This window comes from Lampetra fluviatilis, chromosome 64 (genome assembly GCF_964198595.1).
Source record: "Lampetra fluviatilis chromosome 64, kcLamFluv1.1, whole genome shotgun sequence".
Classification (NCBI taxonomy): Eukaryota; Metazoa; Chordata; class Hyperoartia; order Petromyzontiformes; family Petromyzontidae; genus Lampetra; species Lampetra fluviatilis.
Window position 1 is genome coordinate 3,469,234 of NC_136338.1, and position 21,199 is coordinate 3,490,432.

Below are 21,199 nucleotides of genomic sequence, written 5' to 3' on the forward strand. Positions count from 1 at the left end.
AATAAAATAATTCTCCCGACGTTTCGGTCACAACGCATATCAAGAGGAATTTAGCATATTTGTGCCCATAAATATGCAAAATTCCTCTTGATATGCAAATTATTTTGTCAGGGCGCCCCCCCCCCTTCCAACCCAGCTTAAATATACGCTCCAAGCATGGTGCTGTTTCATTCAGACGCTGTCTCCCCGACAGACCTGGTCTTAACCTGAGGACGGCTGCTTGCGTTGTGGCCGAAACGTCGTGAGAATTATTTTATTATGTTTTATTTTATTATTTTTATTGTTTCCATGCTACGTGACTTTACCGAAAGAACCAAGAAAAATGAGACTATCACCAGCAACGCGAGGGGGGGGGGTTAGTGTTGCAGTGAGGGCAAGAGCCAACGACATGACAAAATACAGGTTATTATGACTGCATTACGACCGCAGGTATTGTGGTCTATGCAAACATGACTCCTTGTAAAAAAGGTGTCAGTTTTGTTGCCAGATGAAAGGGTAAAAAAACTATTATCATATTTTTTACTGGCAAATGAGGTTCCAATGGTGTAAATGCTTCACCCCGAGCTCTCATACTCTGATGGTGCATTGTCTTTGAGTTGTGCGCCTTTTGGCGTCATCTGGTCCAACACCATGTGAGACTAGGCTCTAAGGAAAGCTGTCTCGGGTGTGGACCAATCAACTTCAAGGACAGTGCACATACATTATCAGAGTTGTGTTTTTTGTTTGCATTATGACCGCAGGTATTGTGGTCTATGCAAACATGACCCCTCGTAAAAAAAGGTGTCAGTGTTGTTGCCAGATAAAAGGGTAAAAAAAACAATTATCAAAATACAGGTTATTTGTGGGTGGGATCACGTAATTATATAAATGTGTCGTGAAAGCCCGCCACCACCCGACACAGCCAAATTACGAAGGTTTGTCACAAGATTCAGTAAAATTTGGGGCTTTGCTCTCGAACACACGACCGCCACGAACGTGGCGGGTTTAACGACACAACATTTATATATTTAAGCGATCGAACCCAAAAAAAACCTCTTATTATGGATGAAATTCGTCGCGAAAGTCACCCCCGTGTTAAACTGGTATGGCAAAAGTCAGTGGTTGGGCGAGAGTTGTGATAGTGCTACACTGATAGGGCAAGTCATGTTCAGGCTAATGTCATGGTGAGCGGTAGGCCTATTGTTCACGTTCGGGGCAGCATTAGGGTTTAGCCACAATCATCATCTTTATCCTGGAGGAATCTGATGAGCTACGAAGCTCTTTCTTCACAGATGTCCAGATGTCTAAAGATGTCCGCCCACAGCACTGACGTACACGAAGGTCATCTTAGTAAAGTGACGTAGAATGGAAATAATAAAATAATAAAACATAATAAAATAATTCTCACGACGTTTCGGCCACAACGCAAGCAGCCGTCCTCAGGTGGAGAGCAGGTCTGTCGAGAAGACAGAGTCAGACGCTGTCTTTCCGACAGACCTGCTCTCCACCTGAGGACGGCTGCTTGCGTTTTGGCCGAAACGTCGTGAGAATTATTTTATTATGTTTTATTTTTATTACTTTATTATTTCCATTCTACGTGATGACTTTACCGAAAGAACCAAGAAGATGAATCCCTGCAGTCACGAAAGCTTTCAATCGAAAGTCATCTCAGTGTCCGTGTGAGCCCATCCCAGCCCAGCCCAGCCCAGCCCAGGTGCCTCACGTCACGTGCCGCCACTCAAACTCTCTTCGCCGGGCTGAACCGGGGCCAGGGCTTGTGACGCGCGATTTCAGCCCGGACGCGGCGAGGACACGGGGGTCACCGGATCTCCAACGGCTTCTGCAGCCGAAGGACTAACCGTGTCTCCTCCACGCGTCTCTCACCCCCGCGTCTCCCTTGCTGCCCGCTTCTTCCAACTCCGCGTCTCTCCGTCCTCACGCCATCTCCACGGCTTCTGCAGTGGAGGGACTAACCCGTGTCTCCTCCACGCGTCTCTCACCCCCTTGTCCACTTCTTCCAACTCCGTGTGTCTCCGTCCTCATGCCATCTCCACGGCTGCTGCAGCCGAAGGACCCCCACCGTGTCTCCTCCACGCGTCTCTCACCCCCTTGTCCACTTCTTCCATCACCGCGTGTCTCCATCCTCACGCCATCTCCACGGCTTCCGCAGCCGAAGGACCCCCCCCCGTGTGTCTCCTCCACACGTCTCCCTTGCTGCCCGCTTCTTCCAACTCCGCGTCTCTCCGTCCTCACGCCGTGTCCACGGCTGCTGCAGCTGAAGGGACCCCCCCCCCGTGTCTCCTCCGCGCGTCTCTCACCCCCTTCCCCGCTTCTTCCAACTCCGCGTGTTTCTCCGTCCTCACGCCGTGTCCACGCGCGAGTACCTCTCGTCCCTCCCGGCGCTCAGCATGGGCAGGGAGAAGCGCAGGGGGACGGTGGTGGAGACGTTGCCCTCCAGCACGAGGAAGATGCGGAACCACCACAGCTTCCTGAACCAGTTCCCAGATTCCTGGGACTTGAGATCCTGAGACAAAGCGGGGGGGGGGGGGGGGGTGGGGTTAATTGCGGTGTGAACGGGTGAAAGTGCGAGTGTGTGAGCGGCTACGTGTGTTTGTGTCTGTGTGTGTATTGATTGTGTCTATGTGTGTATTGATTGTGTCTATGTGTGTATTGATTGTGTCTATGTGTGTATTGATTGTGTCCATGTGTGTATTGTTTGTGTCTATGTGTGTATTGTTTGTGTCTATGTGTGTATTGATTGTGTCTATGTGTGTATTGATTGTGGCTATGTGTGTATTGTTTGTGTCGATGTGTGTATTGATTGTGTCTATGTGTGTATTGATTGTGTCTATGTGTGTATTGGTTGTGTCTATGTGTGTATTGGTTGTGTCTATGTGTGTATTGTTTGTGTCGATGTGTGTATTGATTGTGTCTATGTGTGTATTGTTTGTGTCGATGTGTGTATTGATTGTGTCGATGTGTGTATTGATTGTGTCGATGTGTGTATTGATTGTGTCTATGTGTGTATTGTTTGTGTCTATGTGTGTATTGATTGTGTCTATGTGTGTATTGATTGTGTCTATGTGTGTATTGATTGAGCGGTGGCGAAGTGGTTAGCGCTACGCTGCGCTACGAACCCGGCGACCAGAGTTCGATTCCCGCAATTATCTGAACCGGTCCTGGGCCACGCCTAGGTCGACTCAGCCTCAAATGAGTACCTGGTGCGGGGTGCCAACATTGCCTCCGCAACGATGAGAAGCGAGGAATGGTGGTGGTGGTGGTTGTGGTGGTGGTGGTTGTGGTGGTGGTGATTGTGGTGGTTGTGGCTTATGCCCCGATCAAAGATGAACATTAGTGGAGGGAATGCAGGCAAGGCTGCTGAGTCATCCTATTAGGTGACTTTAATGCCTGAGAGGGTCATGATGCAGGCACATTGGGCTGGAGTAATTTGCAGGCATGGGGCAGACCAACTCAATAATGGCACAAGGCTGTTCGACTTCTCTGCAGCCCATGGGTTCTTGTAATCACCAACACATGATAATTGTTTTTTTACATACATTATCAAAGTTATGTTTTTTGTTTGCATTATGACTGCAGGTATTGTGGTCTATGCAAACATGACTCCTCGTAAAAAAGGTGTCAGTTTTTGTACCAGTTTAAAGGGTAAAAACCTATTACTATATTTTGCCACTGGTAAAGGAGGTCTCAGAGTAAATGCTTACCCCGAGCTCTCAATACTCTGATAGTGCGCTGTCTTTGAGTTGTGCGCCTTATGGCGTCATCTGGTCCAACACGAATGGAGACAAGGCTCTAGGAAAAGCTGTCTCGGGTGTGGACCAATTAACTTCAAGGACAGTGCATATCATTATCATTATCAGAGTTGTTTCTTTTTTATTTGCATTTTGACTGCTTGTGTTGTGGTTATTGCAAACATGATGCCTTGTATAAAGGTGTCAGTTTTTGTACCAGTTTAAAGGGTAAAAACCTACTACTATTACTAGGAGTAAGTTCTTACTACAGTGATTTTTGACTGTAACGGTTCCACCTGAAGACGGAAGCTTGTGTTGCCTCCGAAAAGTCGTCATTTAATTGAGTTGTTTTCATTTATTTTATTTTTTACCTACGTGACTTTACCGAAAAAAACAAAGAGTGAGAATCTAATCATCGCTTGCAGCTGGGGTTGTCATCGTCCCCCCACCTCCTCCGGATAAAGAGGAGAAATGGGGTGAGGTCCAGGATTGTGACTCATGCAGCTGACGGGTGGTGGATGTGTATGCGAGTGAATGGTTGAGTGAGTGTTTGAATAAACAGTTGACCGGGTATATGAATGAATGGTTGAGTGAGTATATGAATGGTTGAGTGGGTATGTGAATGTTTGAGTTTATGAATGGTTGAATGAGTTTATGAATGGTTGAGTTTATGAATGGTTAAATGATTATATGAATGGTTGAGTGAGTTTATGAATGTTTGAGTTTATGAATGTTTGAGTGGGTATATGAATGGTTGAGTGAGTTTATGAATGCTTGAGTTTATGAATGGTTGAGTGATTATATGAATGGTTGAATGGTTGAGCGAGTATATGAATGGTTGAGTGAGTTTATGAATGGTTGGGTTTATGAATGTTTGAGTGGGTATATGAATGGTTGAGTGAGTATATGAATGGTTGAGTGAGTTTATGAATGGTTGGGTTTATGAATGTTTGAGTGGGTATATGAATGGTTGAGTGAGTATATGAATGGTTGAGTGAGTTTATGAATGGTTGGGTTTATGAATGTTTGAGTGGGTATATGAATGGTTGAGTGGGTACATAAATGCTCGAGTGAGTTTATGAATGGTTGAGTAGATATATGAATGGTTGAGTGATTATATGAATGGTTGAGTGGGTATATGAATAGTTGAGTGAGAATATTAATGGTTGAGTGAGTTTATGAATGGTTGAGTTTATTAATGTTTGAGTGGGTATATGAATGGTTGAGTGAGTTTATGAATGGTTGAGTTCATGAATGGTTGAGTGAGTTTATGAATGCTCGAGTGGGTACATAAATGCTCGAGTGGGTATTCGAACGAACATTTCTGCGTGAGCGACTGCGTGAGCGCGCGACTCACTGCCGTGGTGGCCATGCCGTGGTAGGTGTAGTGGAGGCGCGTGGTCACGTAGTACGCCGCCAACACGTCAATGCTGTAGTGGTCATGGGCAGCCAGGATGGCCGCGACGCCGCTCGCCGCCAGGAGGAAGCAGAGGACCCGGTACCAGAGCCAGCGGCGCGGGGAATCTGCGGGTCCACACGCCAGAGGTCGCAACCGGGTACCCGATAGCCGTACCCTACCCGATGCCCGGGTACCCGTACCCGGCCGGGTCACGGGTAGCCGTTTGCGACCCTGGTGCGGCCGGGTACGGGTAGGCCGTGAGTCACTGGTGAGTCACCGTTTGTCACTCATTTCCCAACGTCTTGTCTCTTCTCACAATTCAAGTTTCCTAGAATCAACCCACCCGCGCCTGCAACATGGCTTCATCCCAGAGGTCGCAATCAGGTACCCGATACCCGTACCCTACCCGTACCCGGCCGGGTACGGGTAGGGTACGGGTACGGCCGGGTACGGGTACGGGTACCCGTTTGCGACCCTGGTGCGGCCGGGTACGGGTAAGGAATCAAAACCCGTTTGCGACCTCTGCCACACTCTCACTCGCTCATGGACACGCTCACTTACTCGTAGACACAAAGGCAGCCCCACCGTATGGCATCAACAGACTGTTGGGGCAAGTGCTGTTAGCGAGCAGGGCCTATGAATAGTGTAGTGTATAGTGTAGTGTATAGTAGTGTATAGTGTAGTGTATAGTGTAGTGTATAGTAGTGTATAGTGTAGTGTATAGTGTAGTGTATAGTAGTGTATAGTAGTGTATAGGTTAGTGTATAAGTGTAGTGTATAAGTGTAGTGTATAGTGTAGTGTATAGTGTAGTGTAGAAGTGTAGTGTATAGTAGTGTATAGTGTAGTGTATAGTAGTGTATAGTAGTGTATAGTGTAGTGTATAAGTGTAGTGTATAGTGTAGTGTATAGTGTAGTGTATAGTGTAGTGTATTGTAGTGTATTGTAGTGTAGTGTATTGTAGTGTATTGTAGTGTGTAGTGTAGTGTATAGTGTAGTGTATTGTAGTGTATAGTGTAGTGTATAGTGTAGTGTATAGTGTAGTGTATAGTAGTGTATAGTGTAGTGTATAGTGTAGTGTATAGTAGTAGTATAGTGTAGTGTATAGTGTAGTGTATAGTAGTGTAGTGTATAGTGTAGTGTATAGTGTAGTGTATAGTGTAGTGCAGCCTATGAAGGCCGGAATTGTACGCAAAGGTTGGGGTTGTTGGATGGCTAGCATGACCCCCGAACGCCTTGAGGGTGAGTCGACCTAGGGGAGGCCCGGGACCGGTTCAGAAAATCGTCACTGACGGTGTAGTTGGCCGTGTCGGGTGGTGACGGGTTTTGACGACACAACATTTCAACATTTACGCGCTCTAACCCCAAAAAAAACTCGATTAAGTCTGGTGGGGGAGAGGTCTTGTGATGTAAGCGTGACTGAGCGAGTGTTGAGTGAGAATATGAATGGTTGTTCGGCTGGATCGAGGGGGCTAAACGGGCGCGGCACGGGCTAGAGAAGAGATGGAGTGATGTGGTACAGGAGGATGTGGAGCTGAGTGGACTTGCCGATGACTGGTACCAGCGGTGTCAAGATCGGCCTCAGTGGAGGAGGCTCGTGAAGGACGCTACTGGGCAGTTGGAGGCAGTCGCCCTCCAGCAACAACGGAGGGCGGAGGAGCAACGCTCACAACGAGCGGAGCGCCGGGTAGCTAAAGCACAGCAAGTTGGTACAGTAGGGGGCACAGGTGGTGCATCAGCCAGTCATCTCGGTCATCTCGGTCAGTCGACCCGTGGCACCTGGGTCTGCCCCGTGACCTCCTGCCAGCGGGCGTTCGACACTTCACGTGGTAGCCTCAAGGTGCACATGGCCTGGCACAAGCGTCGTGGTGACGTCACCGCCACTTAGTGGCGAATGGCGGTTGTTGTTGTTGTTGTGTGTCACTGTGTTTGTGTCACTGTGTGTGTGTGTCACTGTGTCAGTCGACCCGTGGCACCTGCTGGATCTGCCCCGTGACCTCCTGCCAGCGGGCGTTCGACACTTCACGTGGTAGCCTCAAGGTGCACTTGGCCTGGCACAAGCGTCGTGGTGACGTCACCGCCACTTAGTGGCGAATGGCGGTTGTTGTTGTTGTTGTGTGTGTGTGTGTCTATCGGAGTGACTTACACTCCTGGGCGAAGAGGCAGGTGAGCGTCAGCACCACGGTGTGACCGCTGTAGAGGTAGTCGCCGCACAGCGTGTGCGAGCCCGTCAGGCTGAGTCCACCGCCCGCAATCAGCTTCATTACTCTCCTCAGCTGCAGCTCCACGTCGCCCAGGACCTTGCAGAGCGAGGGTTGGCGTGTCACTCAATCACCCAGCTACTCAGTCAGTCACTCACTCACTCACTCACCCACTCACTCAGCCACCCGCTCACCCAGCCACTCAGTCGCTCATTCACCCAGCCACGCAGTCACTCACTCACCCAGTCGCTCACTCACTCAGCCACTCACTCACCCACTCACTCACTCAACCACTCACTCACTCAACCACTCACTCACTCAGCCACTCAGTCACTCACTCACCCACTCAGTTACTCACTCAGCCACTCAGTCACTCACTCACTCAGTCACTCACTCACTCACTCAGCCACTCAGTCAATCACTCAACCACTCAGTCACTCACTCACTCACTCAGCCACGCAGTCACTCACTCACTCAGTGGCTGAGTCACTCACTCACTCAGCCACTCAGTCACTCACTTACCCACTCAGTCATTCACTCAGTCACTCACTCACCCACTCAGTCACTCACCCAGCACTCAGTCACTCAACCACTCACTCACCCACTCACTCACTCACTCAGCCACACAGTCACTCAACCACTCAGCCACTCAGTCACTCACTCACTAAACCACTCACTCAGCCACTCAGTCACTCACTCACTCACTCACTCAGTCGCTCACTCACCCGCTCACCCAGCCACTCAGTCAGTCACTCACCCAGTCGCTCACTCACTCAGCCACTCACCCGCCCACCCACTCAGTCACTCACTCACCCACTCACTCACTCAGCCACTCACTCACTCACTCAGCCACTCACTCAGTCACTCACTCAGTCACTCACTCAGCCACTCACTCAGCCACTCAGTCACTCACTCACTCACTCAGCCACTCACTCACTCAGTCGCTCACTCACCCGCTCACCCAGCCACTCAGTCACTCACTCACCCAGTCGCTCAGTCACTCACTCACTCAGCCACTCACCCAGCCACTCAGTCACTCACTCACCCACTCACTCACTCACCCAACCACTCAGTCACTCACTCACCCAGTCGCTCAGTCACTCACTCAGCCACTCACCCAGCCACTCAGTCACTCACTCACCCACTCAGTCACTCACTCACCCACCCACTCACTCACTCACTCACCCAACCACTCAGTCACTCACTCACTCACCCGCTCACTCACCCACTCACTCACTCACCCGTTCAATCACTCACTCACTCACTCAGCCACTCAGTCACTCACTCACCCGCTCACCCAGCCACTCAGTCACTCACTCACTCACTCACCCACTCACTTAGCCACTCACTCACTCAGTAACTCACTCACTCACTCACCCACTCACTCACTCAGCCACTCAGTCACCTTGGGGCTACAGTGGAAGTGGCTGCCAGGCACAGGCAGGGTGGTGATGTACATGGTGATGCAGCGGTACAGGTAGAGGGTGCCGATGATGAAGAAATAGCGGCGCCCGATAATAGACCTCAAGCACACGCGGAGACGCAACAAAGACAAAGATCCCCCGTATAGCCTCACCGCACTGCCGGGGCAAGTGCTGTCAGCAAGCAGCACCTATGAAGGCCGGCACGGCACACGAGGGGGTGGGTGGCCAGCACCACGCCCGGCCGCCTTTGTCTCCCCAGTGGCGATGTTTACTGCACACCGCACCGCTCCAGGTACTCATTTGAGGCTGAGTCGACCTAGGGGAGGCCCACGACTGCCTTGACAGGGAATCGAACTCGGGTCTCTGCTGGGTTGGTAGAGCGGTGCTAACCACTACTCTACCGCTCCCCACACAGAAACACACACACACACAGGCATTTATCAGTGATATAGTGTATAGTGTAGTGTGTAGTGTATAGTGTAGTGTATAGTATATAGTGTAGTGTATAGTGTATAGTCTATAGTGTAGTGTAGTGTATAGTGCAGTGTATAGTGTATAGTGCAGTGTATAGTGTAGTGTGTAGTGTAGTGTATAGTGTAGTGTATAGTGTAGTGTATAGTTTAGTGTATAGTATATAGTGTAGTGTATAGTGTATAGTGTAGTGTATAGTGTAGTGTATAGTGTAGTGTGTAGTATAGTGTAGTGTATAGTGTATAGTAGCGTATAGTGTAGTGTATAATAGTGTAGTGTATCGTATAGTGTAAAGTGTAGTCTATAGTCTAGTGTATAGTGTAGTATATAGTGTAGTCTATAGTGTAGTCTATAGTGTAGTGTATAGTAGTGTAGTGTATAGTAGTGTAGTGTATAGTAGTGTAGTGTATAGTGTAGTGTGTAGTGTATAGTAGTGTATAGTGTATTGTATAGTAGTGTAGTATATAGTGTAGTGTATAGTGTAGTCTATAGTGTAGTGTATAGTAGTGTAGTGTATAGTGTAGTATATAGTGTAGTGTATAGCGTAGTGTATAGTGTAGAGAGTGCACCTTGTGTGCGAGCTGTACCTGTGGGTGAGACAGGCCCACTGCGTGAACCACATGGACACGAGGATGACGCCGTTGATCTCGCACACGGAGAAGGCCCACTCCACGCGGGCGACGCGGTCAAAGAAGACGTCGGGCAGGGGAGGTGACACCTTCTAAGGGAGATATTTCATTCTAGATTTGAAGCTTTCGTGACTGCAAGTATTCATATTCTGAGGCTCTTTCGGTAAAGTCACGTAGCATCGGTTTTATTTTATTATTCATTTGTTTTTTTTTAGTAAGTTTCATTTTTATCACATTGGTATTTTAAATTAAATATGAAAAATAAATTTTCCTAAAAAGTGGAAAATTTTGGGAAATTTTTTTCACGAAAATCAATTGTCACGCACGAATCTGTGTGCAAAATGTCAGCTCCATTGGATCACGGGAAGTGGGTTCAAAAACTACCGAAAGATTTGCACGGTCGTAAGCGCGCAAGCAAGCAAGCAAGTGAACTTAATATAAAGGATTTAATAAAATAAAAATCACGTTTCGGAGGCAAGACGGGAGCTTGTGTTGCCCCCGAAACGTCGTGATTTTTATTTTACTTTTATTAATTTTAATTTTTTACCTACGTGACTTTACCAAAAGAACCTAAGAATAGGAGATATTTCAGTTTATTATTGCAACTTGAGTCACTACCTATGAGATCTTCACTCAAAACTGCTCTGTAATGTATGACTTACTGCTAGTAGCTCAGCTTATAGGAGAGTATATTTAGTATACTGATGATACTATGTAGTTTATACTTTAGTTTTTTTACGTGGTGGTTTAGTAACTGCAGCTACATACTATTAACATTCCTTCCCTTTGTTAATGCTACCCCCTATCCCCTCCCTTTGATGCTGCTAATCCTGCACAATGTACGGGCATAATATGACTTTGAAACCCCCCGCCCACCTCCTACGCATTTCCCATAAACATGCTAAATTCCTCTTGATATGCAAATTATTTTGTCAAGGCGCCCTTCTTCCCCCTCCAACCCAGCTTAAATATACGCTCCAAGCTTGGTGGTGTTTCATTCTTCACCTGAGGACGGCTGCTTGCGTTGTGGCCGAAACGTCGTGAGAATTATTTTTACTAAGTTTTATTTTTGTTATTTTATTACTTCCCTTCTACGTGACTTTACCGAAAGAACCAAGAAGATGCTCTAGAGGAGTTGCACACCCCTAGCTGCCAGTGCTATTCAGTGGCCTAAAATAAAATGTTTCGCTCCGGATGATCGCTGCAAAGTATGTCCTGTGTTTTGATTTAGTGTGCCGATCTTAAAGGTGCATTGAAAAATTATAATACTCCGATTGATGCTCTCCCTGCTGTTGTGGAGTGACTCATGCAGCCAGCTATGGCTGCAGGGTTTTGGTAGTACATGTTGTTTGTGCCATTTATTGTGCAAAATTCCGTCACAGTTCCTATGATCACTGTTACATCGCTTTCGTGGCTTTATATTGGTGATTTCGAAAAGTTGGTTTAGCCATGTTTGTTTGTTGTAGTACAGAGTTAGACTGATGGCCTTAATCTAAGTTGTCTTGTGGTTGTTGTTGTTGTTTGACTTGCATCCCACTGGGATTTTTGCACACAGCGTTGGTGTACGGTGCTTTTTCTGCAATATTTTGCTGTCTTTTCTGTTTGCACTCAGTCACATATTCACTTTAAGATGTTTTTTGTTCATGTTTTTGTTTTTTGTTTGTTGCGGTTGCACCCGATTCAAGAGCCGAATGGCTCATAGGGCTACACCTAATAAATGAACTTGAACTTGAGTTTGTTTTCAAGTGCCCTGCCATCGTGTTAGAGGCTGTATCTGCATCGTGATTACCACGAGTGTGAGTGCGTGCGGTGCCAGGCTAGGTACACGCCACACCATGCCCGTCACACACGAGTGTGAGTGCGTGAGTGTGAGTGCGTGCGGTGCCAGGCTAGGTGCACGCCACACCATGCCCGTCACACACGAGTGTGAGCGCGTGAGTGTGAGTGCGTGCGGTGCCAGGCTAGGTGCACGCCGCACCATGTCCGGCACGCGCTCGTGCACCACTGCTATCGCCACGCTGGTGGCCACCAGCGCGCAGACCGCGTAGACAAACGCGCCGGCCGTCTTTCCCCACTCGGGGGGCGGTGGTGGGGCGGTAGTGGGGCCCCCCGTTCCGGCCGTCCCCGTTCCGGCCGCGGGGGGGGGCAGGGGGGGCCCCCCGGGGGCCGGGGGGGGGCGGAGAGGGGGGGGGCCCCCCGGGAGCGCCGTGGTGGTGGGGGGGGGCCGTGTGGGGGGGGGGAGGAGGGCGGCAGCAGCGGCGTCGTGACGTCCACGCAGACGTGGGCACTGCGCGGGGAGAGCGGCAACGTCGTCGTCATCATCATCATCATCAGCAGCAGCAGCATCATCAGCAGCAGCATCATCATCATCAGCAGTAGCAGCAGCATCATCAGCAGCAGCATCATCATCAGCAGTAGCAGCAGCATCATCATCAGCAGTAGCAGCAGCATCATCATCATCATCAGCAGCAGCAGCAGCAGCAGCAGCAGCAGCAGCAGCAGCAGCATCATCATCAGCAGTAGCATCATCATCATCAGCAGTAGCAGCAGCATCATCAGCAGCAGCATCATCATCAGCAGTAGCAGCAGCAGCAGCATCATCATCATCAGCAGCATCATCATCATCATCAGCAGCAGCAGCAGCATCATCATCATCAGCAGTAGCAGCAGCATCATCGAGTGTCATCATCACCGGCATCATCAGCAGCAGCATCATCATCATCAGCAGCAGCATCATCAGCAGCAGCATCATCATCAGCAGTAGTAGCAGCATCATCATCATCATCAGCAGCAGCATCATCAGCAGTAGCAGCAGCATCATCAGCAGCAGCATCATCATCAGCAGTAGTAGCAGCATCATCATCATCATCAGCAGCAGCAGCATCATCATCATCAGCAGCAGCATCATCATCAGCAGTAGCAGCAGCATCATCGAGTGTCATCATCACCGGCATCATCAGCAGCAGCATCATCATCAGCAGCATCATCAGCAGCAGCATCAGCAGCAGCATCATCATCATCAGCAGTAGCAGCAGCATCATCATCAGCAGCAGCAGCATCATCATCATCAGCAGCATCATCATCAGCAGTAGCAGCAGCATCATCGAGTGTCATCATCACCGGCATCATCAGCATCATCATCAGCAGCAGCATCATCAGCAGCAGCATCATCATCAGCAGTAGCAGCAGCATCATCAGCAGCAGCATCATCATCAGCAGTAGCAGCAGCATCATCATCATCATCAGCAGCAGCAGCATCATCATCATCATCAGCAGCAGCAGCATCATCATCATCATCATCAGCAGCATCATCATCAGCAGTAGCAGCAGCATCATCGAGTGTCATCATCACCGGCATCATCAGCAGCAGCATCATCATCAGCAGTAGCAGCAGCATCATCAGCAGCATCATCATCATCAGCAGTAGCAGCAGTAGCAGCAGCAGCAGCATCATCATCAGCAGCAGCAGCATCATCATCATGATCATCAGCAGCAGCAGCATCATCATCATCAGCAATATCATAATAAGCAGCAGCGGCATTATCCTCATCATCATCCGAATCATCATTATCAGAGAGTCTGTCTCTGTGTGAGTCTGTGTTAGTCTCTATGTGAGTCTGTGGGTCTGTGTGGGTCTCTGTGCGAGTCTGTGGATCTGTGAGTCTCTGTGTGAGTCTGTGGGTCTGTGCGAGTCTCTGTGCGAGTCTGTGGGTCTGTGCGAGTCTGTGTGTTTGTGTGAGTCTGTGGGTCTGTGTGAGTCTGTGGGTCTGTGTGAGTCTGTGGGTCTGTGTGAGTCTCTGTGCGAGTCTCTGTGTGAGTCTGTGGGTCTGTGTGAGTCTCTGTGCGAGTCTGTGGGTCTGTGCGAGTCTCTGTGTGAGTCTGTGGGTCTGTGCGAGTCTCTGTGTGAGTCTCTGTGTGAGTCTCTGTGTCTGTGTGCGAGCCTCTGTGTGAGTCTGTGTCTCTGTGTGAGTCTCTGTGTGAGTCTCTGTGTGAGTCTGTGGGTCTGTGTGTCTGTGTGCGAGTCTCTGTGTGAGTCTGTGGGTCTGTGTGAGTCTGTGTGTCTGTGTGCGAGTCTCTGTGTGAGTCTCTGTGTGAGTCTGTGAGTCTCTGTGTGAGTCTGTGTGTCTGTGTGATTCTCTGTGTGAGTCTGTGAGTCTCTGTGCGAGTCTGTGAGTCTGTGGGTCTGTGAGTCTCTGTGTGAGTCTCTGTGCGAGTCTGTGGGTCTGTGTGGGTCTCTGTGCGAGTCTGTGGATCTGTGTGAGTCTCTGTGTGAGTCTGAGTCTCTGTGAGTCTCTGTGTGAGTCTCTGTGCGAGTCTGGCCTCACCTCCTCATGACAATATCCCCTCTGCCTCCTCCTTTCATCCCATTGTGGTGCCCGTCCATGGTGACCTGCAAAGCGATGACCACACTCACTCACTTACACACTCACTCACTCACTCGTACATTCACTCAAACAACAATAACCGCAAGTGGCGGTGATGTCACCAACGCACTTGCGCCAGGCTAGGTGCACTGTGAGACCACGTGAAGTGTGGAAGACTTCCTGCTGGCATGACGTCATGGAACAGACAAGGTGCCATGGTTCTAGATTTGAAGCTTTCGTGACTGCAAGGATTCATATTCTTAGGTTTTGTCGGTAAAGTCACGTAGGTAAAAAATTAAAATTAATAAAAAGTAAAATAAAAATAAAATAAAAATTACGACGTTTTGGAGGCAACACAAGCTTCCGTATTCTTAGGTTTTTTCGGTAAAGTCACGTAGGTACAAAATTAAAATTAATAAAAGTGAAATAAAATAAAAATCACGACGTTTCGGAGGCAACACAAGCTTCCGTCTTCAGGTGGAACCGTCACAGCCCGACAGCTGTATCAAGTAAATGAGAGATTGCAGGAGCTACCACTCCGTATATATAATGGTTGACGGGGGGGGGAAGGGCCAGGAATGGCACACTTTTTATTATAATGGTAAGGTGCGGCTTGAGACTATGAATAGACTGCATAACAAAAGACTGAGCCTTTATTATGGAGAGGTTCGGTTTGTGACTACGCCATGGGTTGACTGAGATGACCGGCAGATGCACCACCCGTGCCGCTACTGTTCCAACTGGCTGCGTTTTATCCGACAGGCTCTGGTGAGCGTCGCTCCTCTGCCCTCTACTTTTGTTGGAGGGAACCTGCCTCCAATTGCCCAGTAGCGTCCGTCACGACATTTATCCTGTCATCGGCAAGTACGCTCAGCTCTACATCTTCCTAAACCGCATTGGCCCATTCCTTCTCAAGCCCGTGCCGTGCCCACTTTAACCCCTTTGATCCGGCCAAACAGAAGCTGCTTGGGCATGCGGTGGCTGGGCATGCGGCCTATATGGCCCAGCCTGCCGGAGGAGCTCACCGATGGCAATGCGTCCGGATCTTTCAGGGATTTGTGAACTCCTCGCAAAAATCCATCCTGGCCAAACCCAGGATGGATCGTAGGCGGGCCAGCCTGATGTTCCTTCGGGAGGGGTACACGTTTCAAAAGCACAGAAGGGATGGCATGACTGTGGCCTAAAATATTCGGAGCTTGGTGTGGAGCGATAGACATGGCAGCTTGGACACAGCATAATGCAGCTGACAAACACATTGTCCTGCGGAGGGAGCTGGTAGGAACGTTGGGTTGCTCGGTCAATGGCCTGCAGGGTCAACGGCGGCGTGGTGTATTCCGCAAATATGCCCGACTGTGAGGGCGGGCACAAGCCGGCGTGAGTAGGTTAAACGTTGAGTTTTATAAGGGCACCACGGGGTGACCAGGGCATCCTTCCAATCCTGCGGAGCCTGTCCTGTGGTCCAGTGGTAATGATGTCATGTAGGGCAGTCTGCAGACAAACACCACCCTTCTTCCTCGGCAGTTCGCTTTGTGAGATTATCTCTGCCCAACGAAGCTTTCCTTCCCCAGCAGATGGGCACCTCAGCCAGCCACTCACTTCTTCCAAACTTTGAAGCACTCACGCACTCATTCGTACACTCACGCACTCATTCACGCACTCATTCACGCACTCATTCACGCACTCATTCACGCACTCATTCACGCACTCATTCACGCACTCATTCACGCACTCATTCACGCACTCATTCACGCACTCATTCACGCACTCATTCACGCACTCATTCACGCACTCATTCACGCACTCATTCACGCACTCATTCACGCACTCATTCACGCACTCATTCACGCACTCATTCACGCACTCATTCACGCACTCATTCACGCACTCATTCACGCACTCATTCACGCACTCATTCACGCACTCATTCATACACTCAACAACAACCGCCATTCGCCACTAAGTGGCGGTGACGTCACCACGACGCTTGTGCCAGGCCAAGTGCACCTTGAGGCCACGTGAAGTGTCGAACGCTGGCAGGAGGTCACGGTCTCACACCCAGCCACTCACTCACCCACTCTCTCATTCACACACGCACATCAACCACCCTCTCACACTCACGCACCCACTCACTCACCCACCCACTCACTCACCCACTCACTCACCCACTCACCCACCCACTCACTCACCCACTCACTCACCCACCCACTCACTCACCCACCCACTCACCCACCTACTCACGCACCCACTCACCCACCCACTCACTCACCCACCCACTCACTCACCCACCCACTCACCCACCTACTCACGCACCCACTCACCCACCCAATCTCTCTCACTCACACGTATCTTTCTCGACACGACCACAGCCGTCAAAGCCTTATCAGTGCCCCCATACCTCATTACAGACCAATTCTAGACCCTACTGGTGACCCTGTGACGCTTACAAATCTCAACGTCCATACTACAAAGTCACAACACACAAAGTCACATCAACTCTCACCACTACACTCACCACTAGTACACTCACCACTAGTACACTCACCACTAGTACACTCACCACCACTACACTCACCACTAGTACACTCACCACCACTACACTCACCACTAGTACACTCACCACTAGTACACTCACCACTACTACACTCACCACTAGTACACTCACCACTACTACACTCACCACTAGTACACTCACCACTAGTACACTCACCACTAATACACTCACCACTACTACACTCACCACTACTACACTCACCACTAGTACACTCACCACTAGTACACTCACCACTACACTCACCACGAGTACACTCACCACTACTACACTCACCACTACACTCACCACTACACTCATCATCTACTACACTCACCACTACACTCACCACTACACTCACCACTAGCACACTCACCACCACTAGTACACTCAGCACTAGTACACTCACCACTAGCACACTCACCACCACTAGTACACTCACCACTACACTCACCACCACTACACTCACCACTACACACCTGTCAAACCCTTACCACTACACTCACCACCACTACACTCACCACCACTACACTCACCACTACACTCACCACTACTACACTCACCACTACACTCACCACCACAACACTCACCACCACTACACTCACCACTACCACACTCACCACTACACTCACCACTAGTACACTCACCACTACAAACCTGTCAAACCCTTACCACTACACTCACCACCACTACACTCACCACCACTACACTCACCACTACACTCACCACTACCACACTCACCACTACACACCTGTCAACCCCTTATCAGTGCCCTACCTTATCACAGACCACTTCAGACCCTACTGGTGACCCCGTGGCACCTTACAAATCTCAACGTCCATCCTGCAAAGTCCCATCACAAGGGGAGAAACACAAACACACAAATAGACTCAATTTCCCTGTACAAGAATGCCTCGCATACCTATGCCGTCTACGGATTACAATTGCGTTGACATATCCACACTACGTTTTCTAATCACTTGCGCTTATACGGACTACATATTCTACACGCACCCCTTGGCAATGCTTATCCAGACTACACATTTCGATCGTGCGCTTGTGAAAACTACGTATTTTTAAATATTCATATTTTAAACCGTTCACGTAATTATCCGCCCACCGCGTTGTAACCGCGTATATCAATCACAATTTATCGTCCACTCTGCCTCCTCAAATCAATGCAACAAAATATTGTAAATAATTAAAAGCGCTAATCGGTGTTGCGAATTGAAATTCGCGCTCCCGCTGGGGCTCAAGACGCCACGGCCCCGGGGGGCGAGTGGGGGGGGAGTGGGGCAGGAAATCTAGACAAGACCGAGGCTTGGGCCTAACCCCCTCGGTCTCGCCGGGGCCCGATCGATGAGCCAGGAGAACGCCGCTGGAGCGACGGTCAAAGCGGCGAGGTGATAAGCTGTGCAAAGAGTTGCGGAGGCTAAAGAGACAAAGAAAGATAAATAAAATCCGAGGTTAATCGCTTACCCCCCCCAATCCCGAAAGACGGGCTGTAGGAGAATCGATTCCAGTAGTCGGTGGAATTTAACGCCGTTAATCGCGAATCGATTCTCTCGAATTGGCCTGCAATACGGTTTTATATTCTAGATTTGAAGTGTTCGTGACTGCAGTGATTCATATTCTTTGGTTGTTTCGGTAAAGTCACGTTGGTGAAAAAATAAAATAAAAATTAAAAATAAAAAAATAGATTTTTTTTCGGTATTTAAAACTCAAATTTTATTCTTTTATTTAATTATAAATTTTTCACCTACGTAGGTGAAAAAATAAAATGAAAATAAAACATAAAAAATATTATTTTTTCTCCTACGTTGGTGAAAAAAAATGAAAAAAAAAATTCACCTACGTAGGTGGAAAAATAAAATGAAAATGAAACATTCAAAAAATTTTTTTTCAAAATAAAATAAAAGAAAGCACGACGTTTCGGTCGCCAACACAAGCAGCCGTCTTCAGGTGAGAAAAAATATCTGCTGTTGTGGCTTTATAAAGGCACGGGAGGGAGGGGGGGAAGGAGGAATTGGGCTGTAGGAGTTAGGAACGGGGGTAGGGGGGGTGAGTTTGGCTGTAGGGGTTAGGAACGGGGGTAGGGGGGGGTGAGTTTGGCTGTAGGGGTTAGGAACGGGGGTAGGGGGTGGTGAGTTTGGCTGTAGGGGTTAGGAACGGGGGTAGGGGGGGTGGTGAGTTTGGCTGTAGGGGTTAAGAACGGGGGTAGGGGGGGGTGAGTTTGGCTGTAGGGGTTAGGAACGGGGGTAGGGGGGGTGAGTTTGGCTGTAGGGGTTAGGAACGGGGGTAGGGGGGGTGAGTTTGGCTGTAGGGGTTAGGAACGGGAGTAGGGGGAGGGGTGAGTTTGGCTGTAGGGGTTAGGAACGGGAGTAGGGGGGGGGGGTGAGTTTGGCTGTAGGGGTTAGGAACGGGGGTAGGGGGGGGGTGAGTTTGGCTGTAGGGGTTAAGCACGGGGGTAGGGGGGGGTGAGTTTGGCTGTAGGGGTTAGAACGGGGGTAGGGGGGGGTGAGTTTGGCTGTAGGGGTTAAGAACGGGGGTAGGGGGGGTGAGTTTGGCTGTAGGGGTTAAGAACGGGGGTAGGGGTGGTGAGTTTGGCTGTAGGGGTTAGGAACGGGGGTAGGGGGGGTGAGTTTGGCTGTAGGGGTTAGGAACGGGGGTAGGGGGGGGTGAGTTTGGCTGTAGGGGTTAAGAACGGGGGTAGGGGGTGGTGAGTTTGGCTGTAGGGGTTAGGAACGGGGGTAGGGGGTGGTGAGTTTGGCTGTAGGGGTTAGGAACGGGGGTAGGGGGGGGTGGTGAGTTTGGCTGTAGGGGTTAAGAACGGGGGTAGGGGGGGGTGAGTTTGGCTGTAGGGGTTAGGAACGGGGGTAGGGGGGGTGAGTTTGGCTGTAGGGGTTAGGAACGGGGGTCGGGGGGGGGGTGAGTTTGGCTGTAGGGGTTAGGAACGGGGGTAGGGGGGGTGAGTTTGGCTGTAGGGGTTAGGAACGGGGGTCGGGGGGGGTGAGTTTGGCTATAGGGGTTAGAAACGGGGGTAGGGGGGGTGAGTTTGGCTGTAGGGGTTAGGAACGGGGGTAGGGGGGGTGTGTTTGGCTGTAGGGGTTTGGAACGAGGGTAGGGGGGGGTGAGTTTGGCTGTAGGGGTTAGGAACGGGGGTAGGGGGGGGTGAGTTTGGCTGTAGGGGTTAGGAACGGGGGTAGGGGGGGGGGGTGAGTTTGGCTGTAGGGGTTAGGAACGGGGGTAGGGGGGGGGTGAGTTTGGCTGTAGGGGTTAGGAATGGAGGTAGGGGGGGGGGTGAGTTTGGCTGTAGGGGTTAGGAACTGGGGTAGGAGGGGTGAGTTTGGCTGTAGGGGTTAGGAACGGAGGTAGGGGGGGGGGGTGAGTTTGGCTGTAGGGGTTAGGAACTGGGGTAGGAGGGGTGAGTTTGGCTGTAGGGGTTAGGAACGGAGGTAGGGGGGGGTGAGTTTGGCTGTAGGGGTTAGGAACTGGGGTAGGAGGGGTGAGTTTGGCTGTAGGGGTTTGGAACGGGGGTAGGGGGGGTGAGTTTGGCTGTAGGGGTTAGGAACGGGGGTAGGGGGGGGGTAAGTTTGGCTGTAGGGGTTAGGAACGGGGGTAGGGGGGTGGTGAGTTTGGCTGTAGGGGTTAAGAACTGGGGTAGGGGGGGGTGAGTTTGGCTGTAGGGGTTAGGAACGGGGGTAGGGGGGGTGGTGAGTTTGGCTGTAGGGGTTAGGAACGGGGGTAGGGGGGGTGGTGAGTTTGGCTGTAGGGGTTAGGAACGGGGGTAGGGGGGGGTGAGTTTGGCTGTAGGGGTTAGGAACGGGGGTAGGGGGGGGTGAGTTTGGCTGTAGGGGTTAGGAACGGGGGTAGGGGGTGGTGAGTTTGGCTGTAGGGGTTAGGAACGGGGGTAGGGGGGGGTGAGTTTGGCTGTAGGGGTTAGGAACGGGGGTAGGGGGGGGTGGTGAGTTTGGCTGTAGGGGTTAGGAACGGGGGTAGGGGGGAGGTGAGTTTGGCTGTAGGGGTTAGGCACAGGAGGTAGTTTTTCCTGTGCTCTTAGAGTTTTCTCCTCTTGATACAGTAATTTTGTTGTGACGGTTCCACCTGAAAACGGAAGCTTGTGTTGCCTCCGAAACGTCGTGATTTAATTTATTTTAATTTTATTTGTTTTACTTACGTGACTTTACCGAAAAAAACAAAGAGTATGGGACCCTTGCAGTCGCGAAAACCTCAAATCTAGAATTATCCGGTGCTGCAGAGTTTGGTAATACATGTTGTTTTCGTCGTTTATTGTGAAAATTCGGTCACAGTTCCTATGACCACTGTTTCATTGCTTTTAATGGCTTTATTTTGGTGATTTTCGAAAAGTTTTTCGGTTTGGCCATGTTTGTTTGTTGTAGTACGGAGTTAGACTGATGGCCTTAATCTAAGTTGTCTTGTGGTTTTTGTTGTTGTTTG

The 21,199-nt window shown here is 50.0% G+C and overlaps 1 protein-coding gene across 2 annotated transcripts; it reads right to left on the reverse strand.

The window, feature by feature from the left end:
- Positions 1 to 1,490: 1,490 nt before the first annotated feature.
- On the reverse strand, positions 1,491 to 11,963 carry LOC144951961 (phosphatidylcholine:ceramide cholinephosphotransferase 1-like). 2 transcript variants are annotated; one of them, XM_078882331.1, is made up of 6 exons: positions 11,829 to 11,963; positions 9,809 to 9,942; positions 8,732 to 8,849; positions 7,272 to 7,425; positions 5,086 to 5,252; positions 1,491 to 2,503 (listed from the first exon to the last, which is right to left on the reverse strand). In XM_078882331.1, the coding sequence occupies exons 1-6, from the start codon at positions 11,829 to 11,831 to the stop codon at positions 2,339 to 2,341; spliced, it is 741 nt and encodes a 246-aa protein (XP_078738457.1). In that variant the 5' UTR covers positions 11,832 to 11,963; the 3' UTR covers positions 1,491 to 2,338. The 2 variants fall into 2 exon arrangements, with proteins under 2 accessions (XP_078738457.1, XP_078738458.1); XM_078882332.1 differs by having other exon boundaries at positions 9,809 to 9,939; positions 11,829 to 11,886.
- Between the last annotated feature and the right edge of the window lie 9,236 nt (positions 11,964 to 21,199).

What these genes read in the sequence shown, in the direction of transcription:
- LOC144951961 (XM_078882331.1), bottom strand. An exon ending in TGGGCCTGTCTCACCCACAG is followed by an intron (nt 8,850 to 9,808) that starts GTACAGCTCGCA and finishes CGTGTGCTTGAG; the next exon opens with GTCTATTATCGGGCGCCGCT. An exon ending in ACGGCATGGCCACCACGGCA is followed by an intron (nt 2,504 to 5,085) that starts GTGAGTCGCGCG and finishes GCTTTGTCTCAG; the next exon opens with GATCTCAAGTCCCAGGAATC.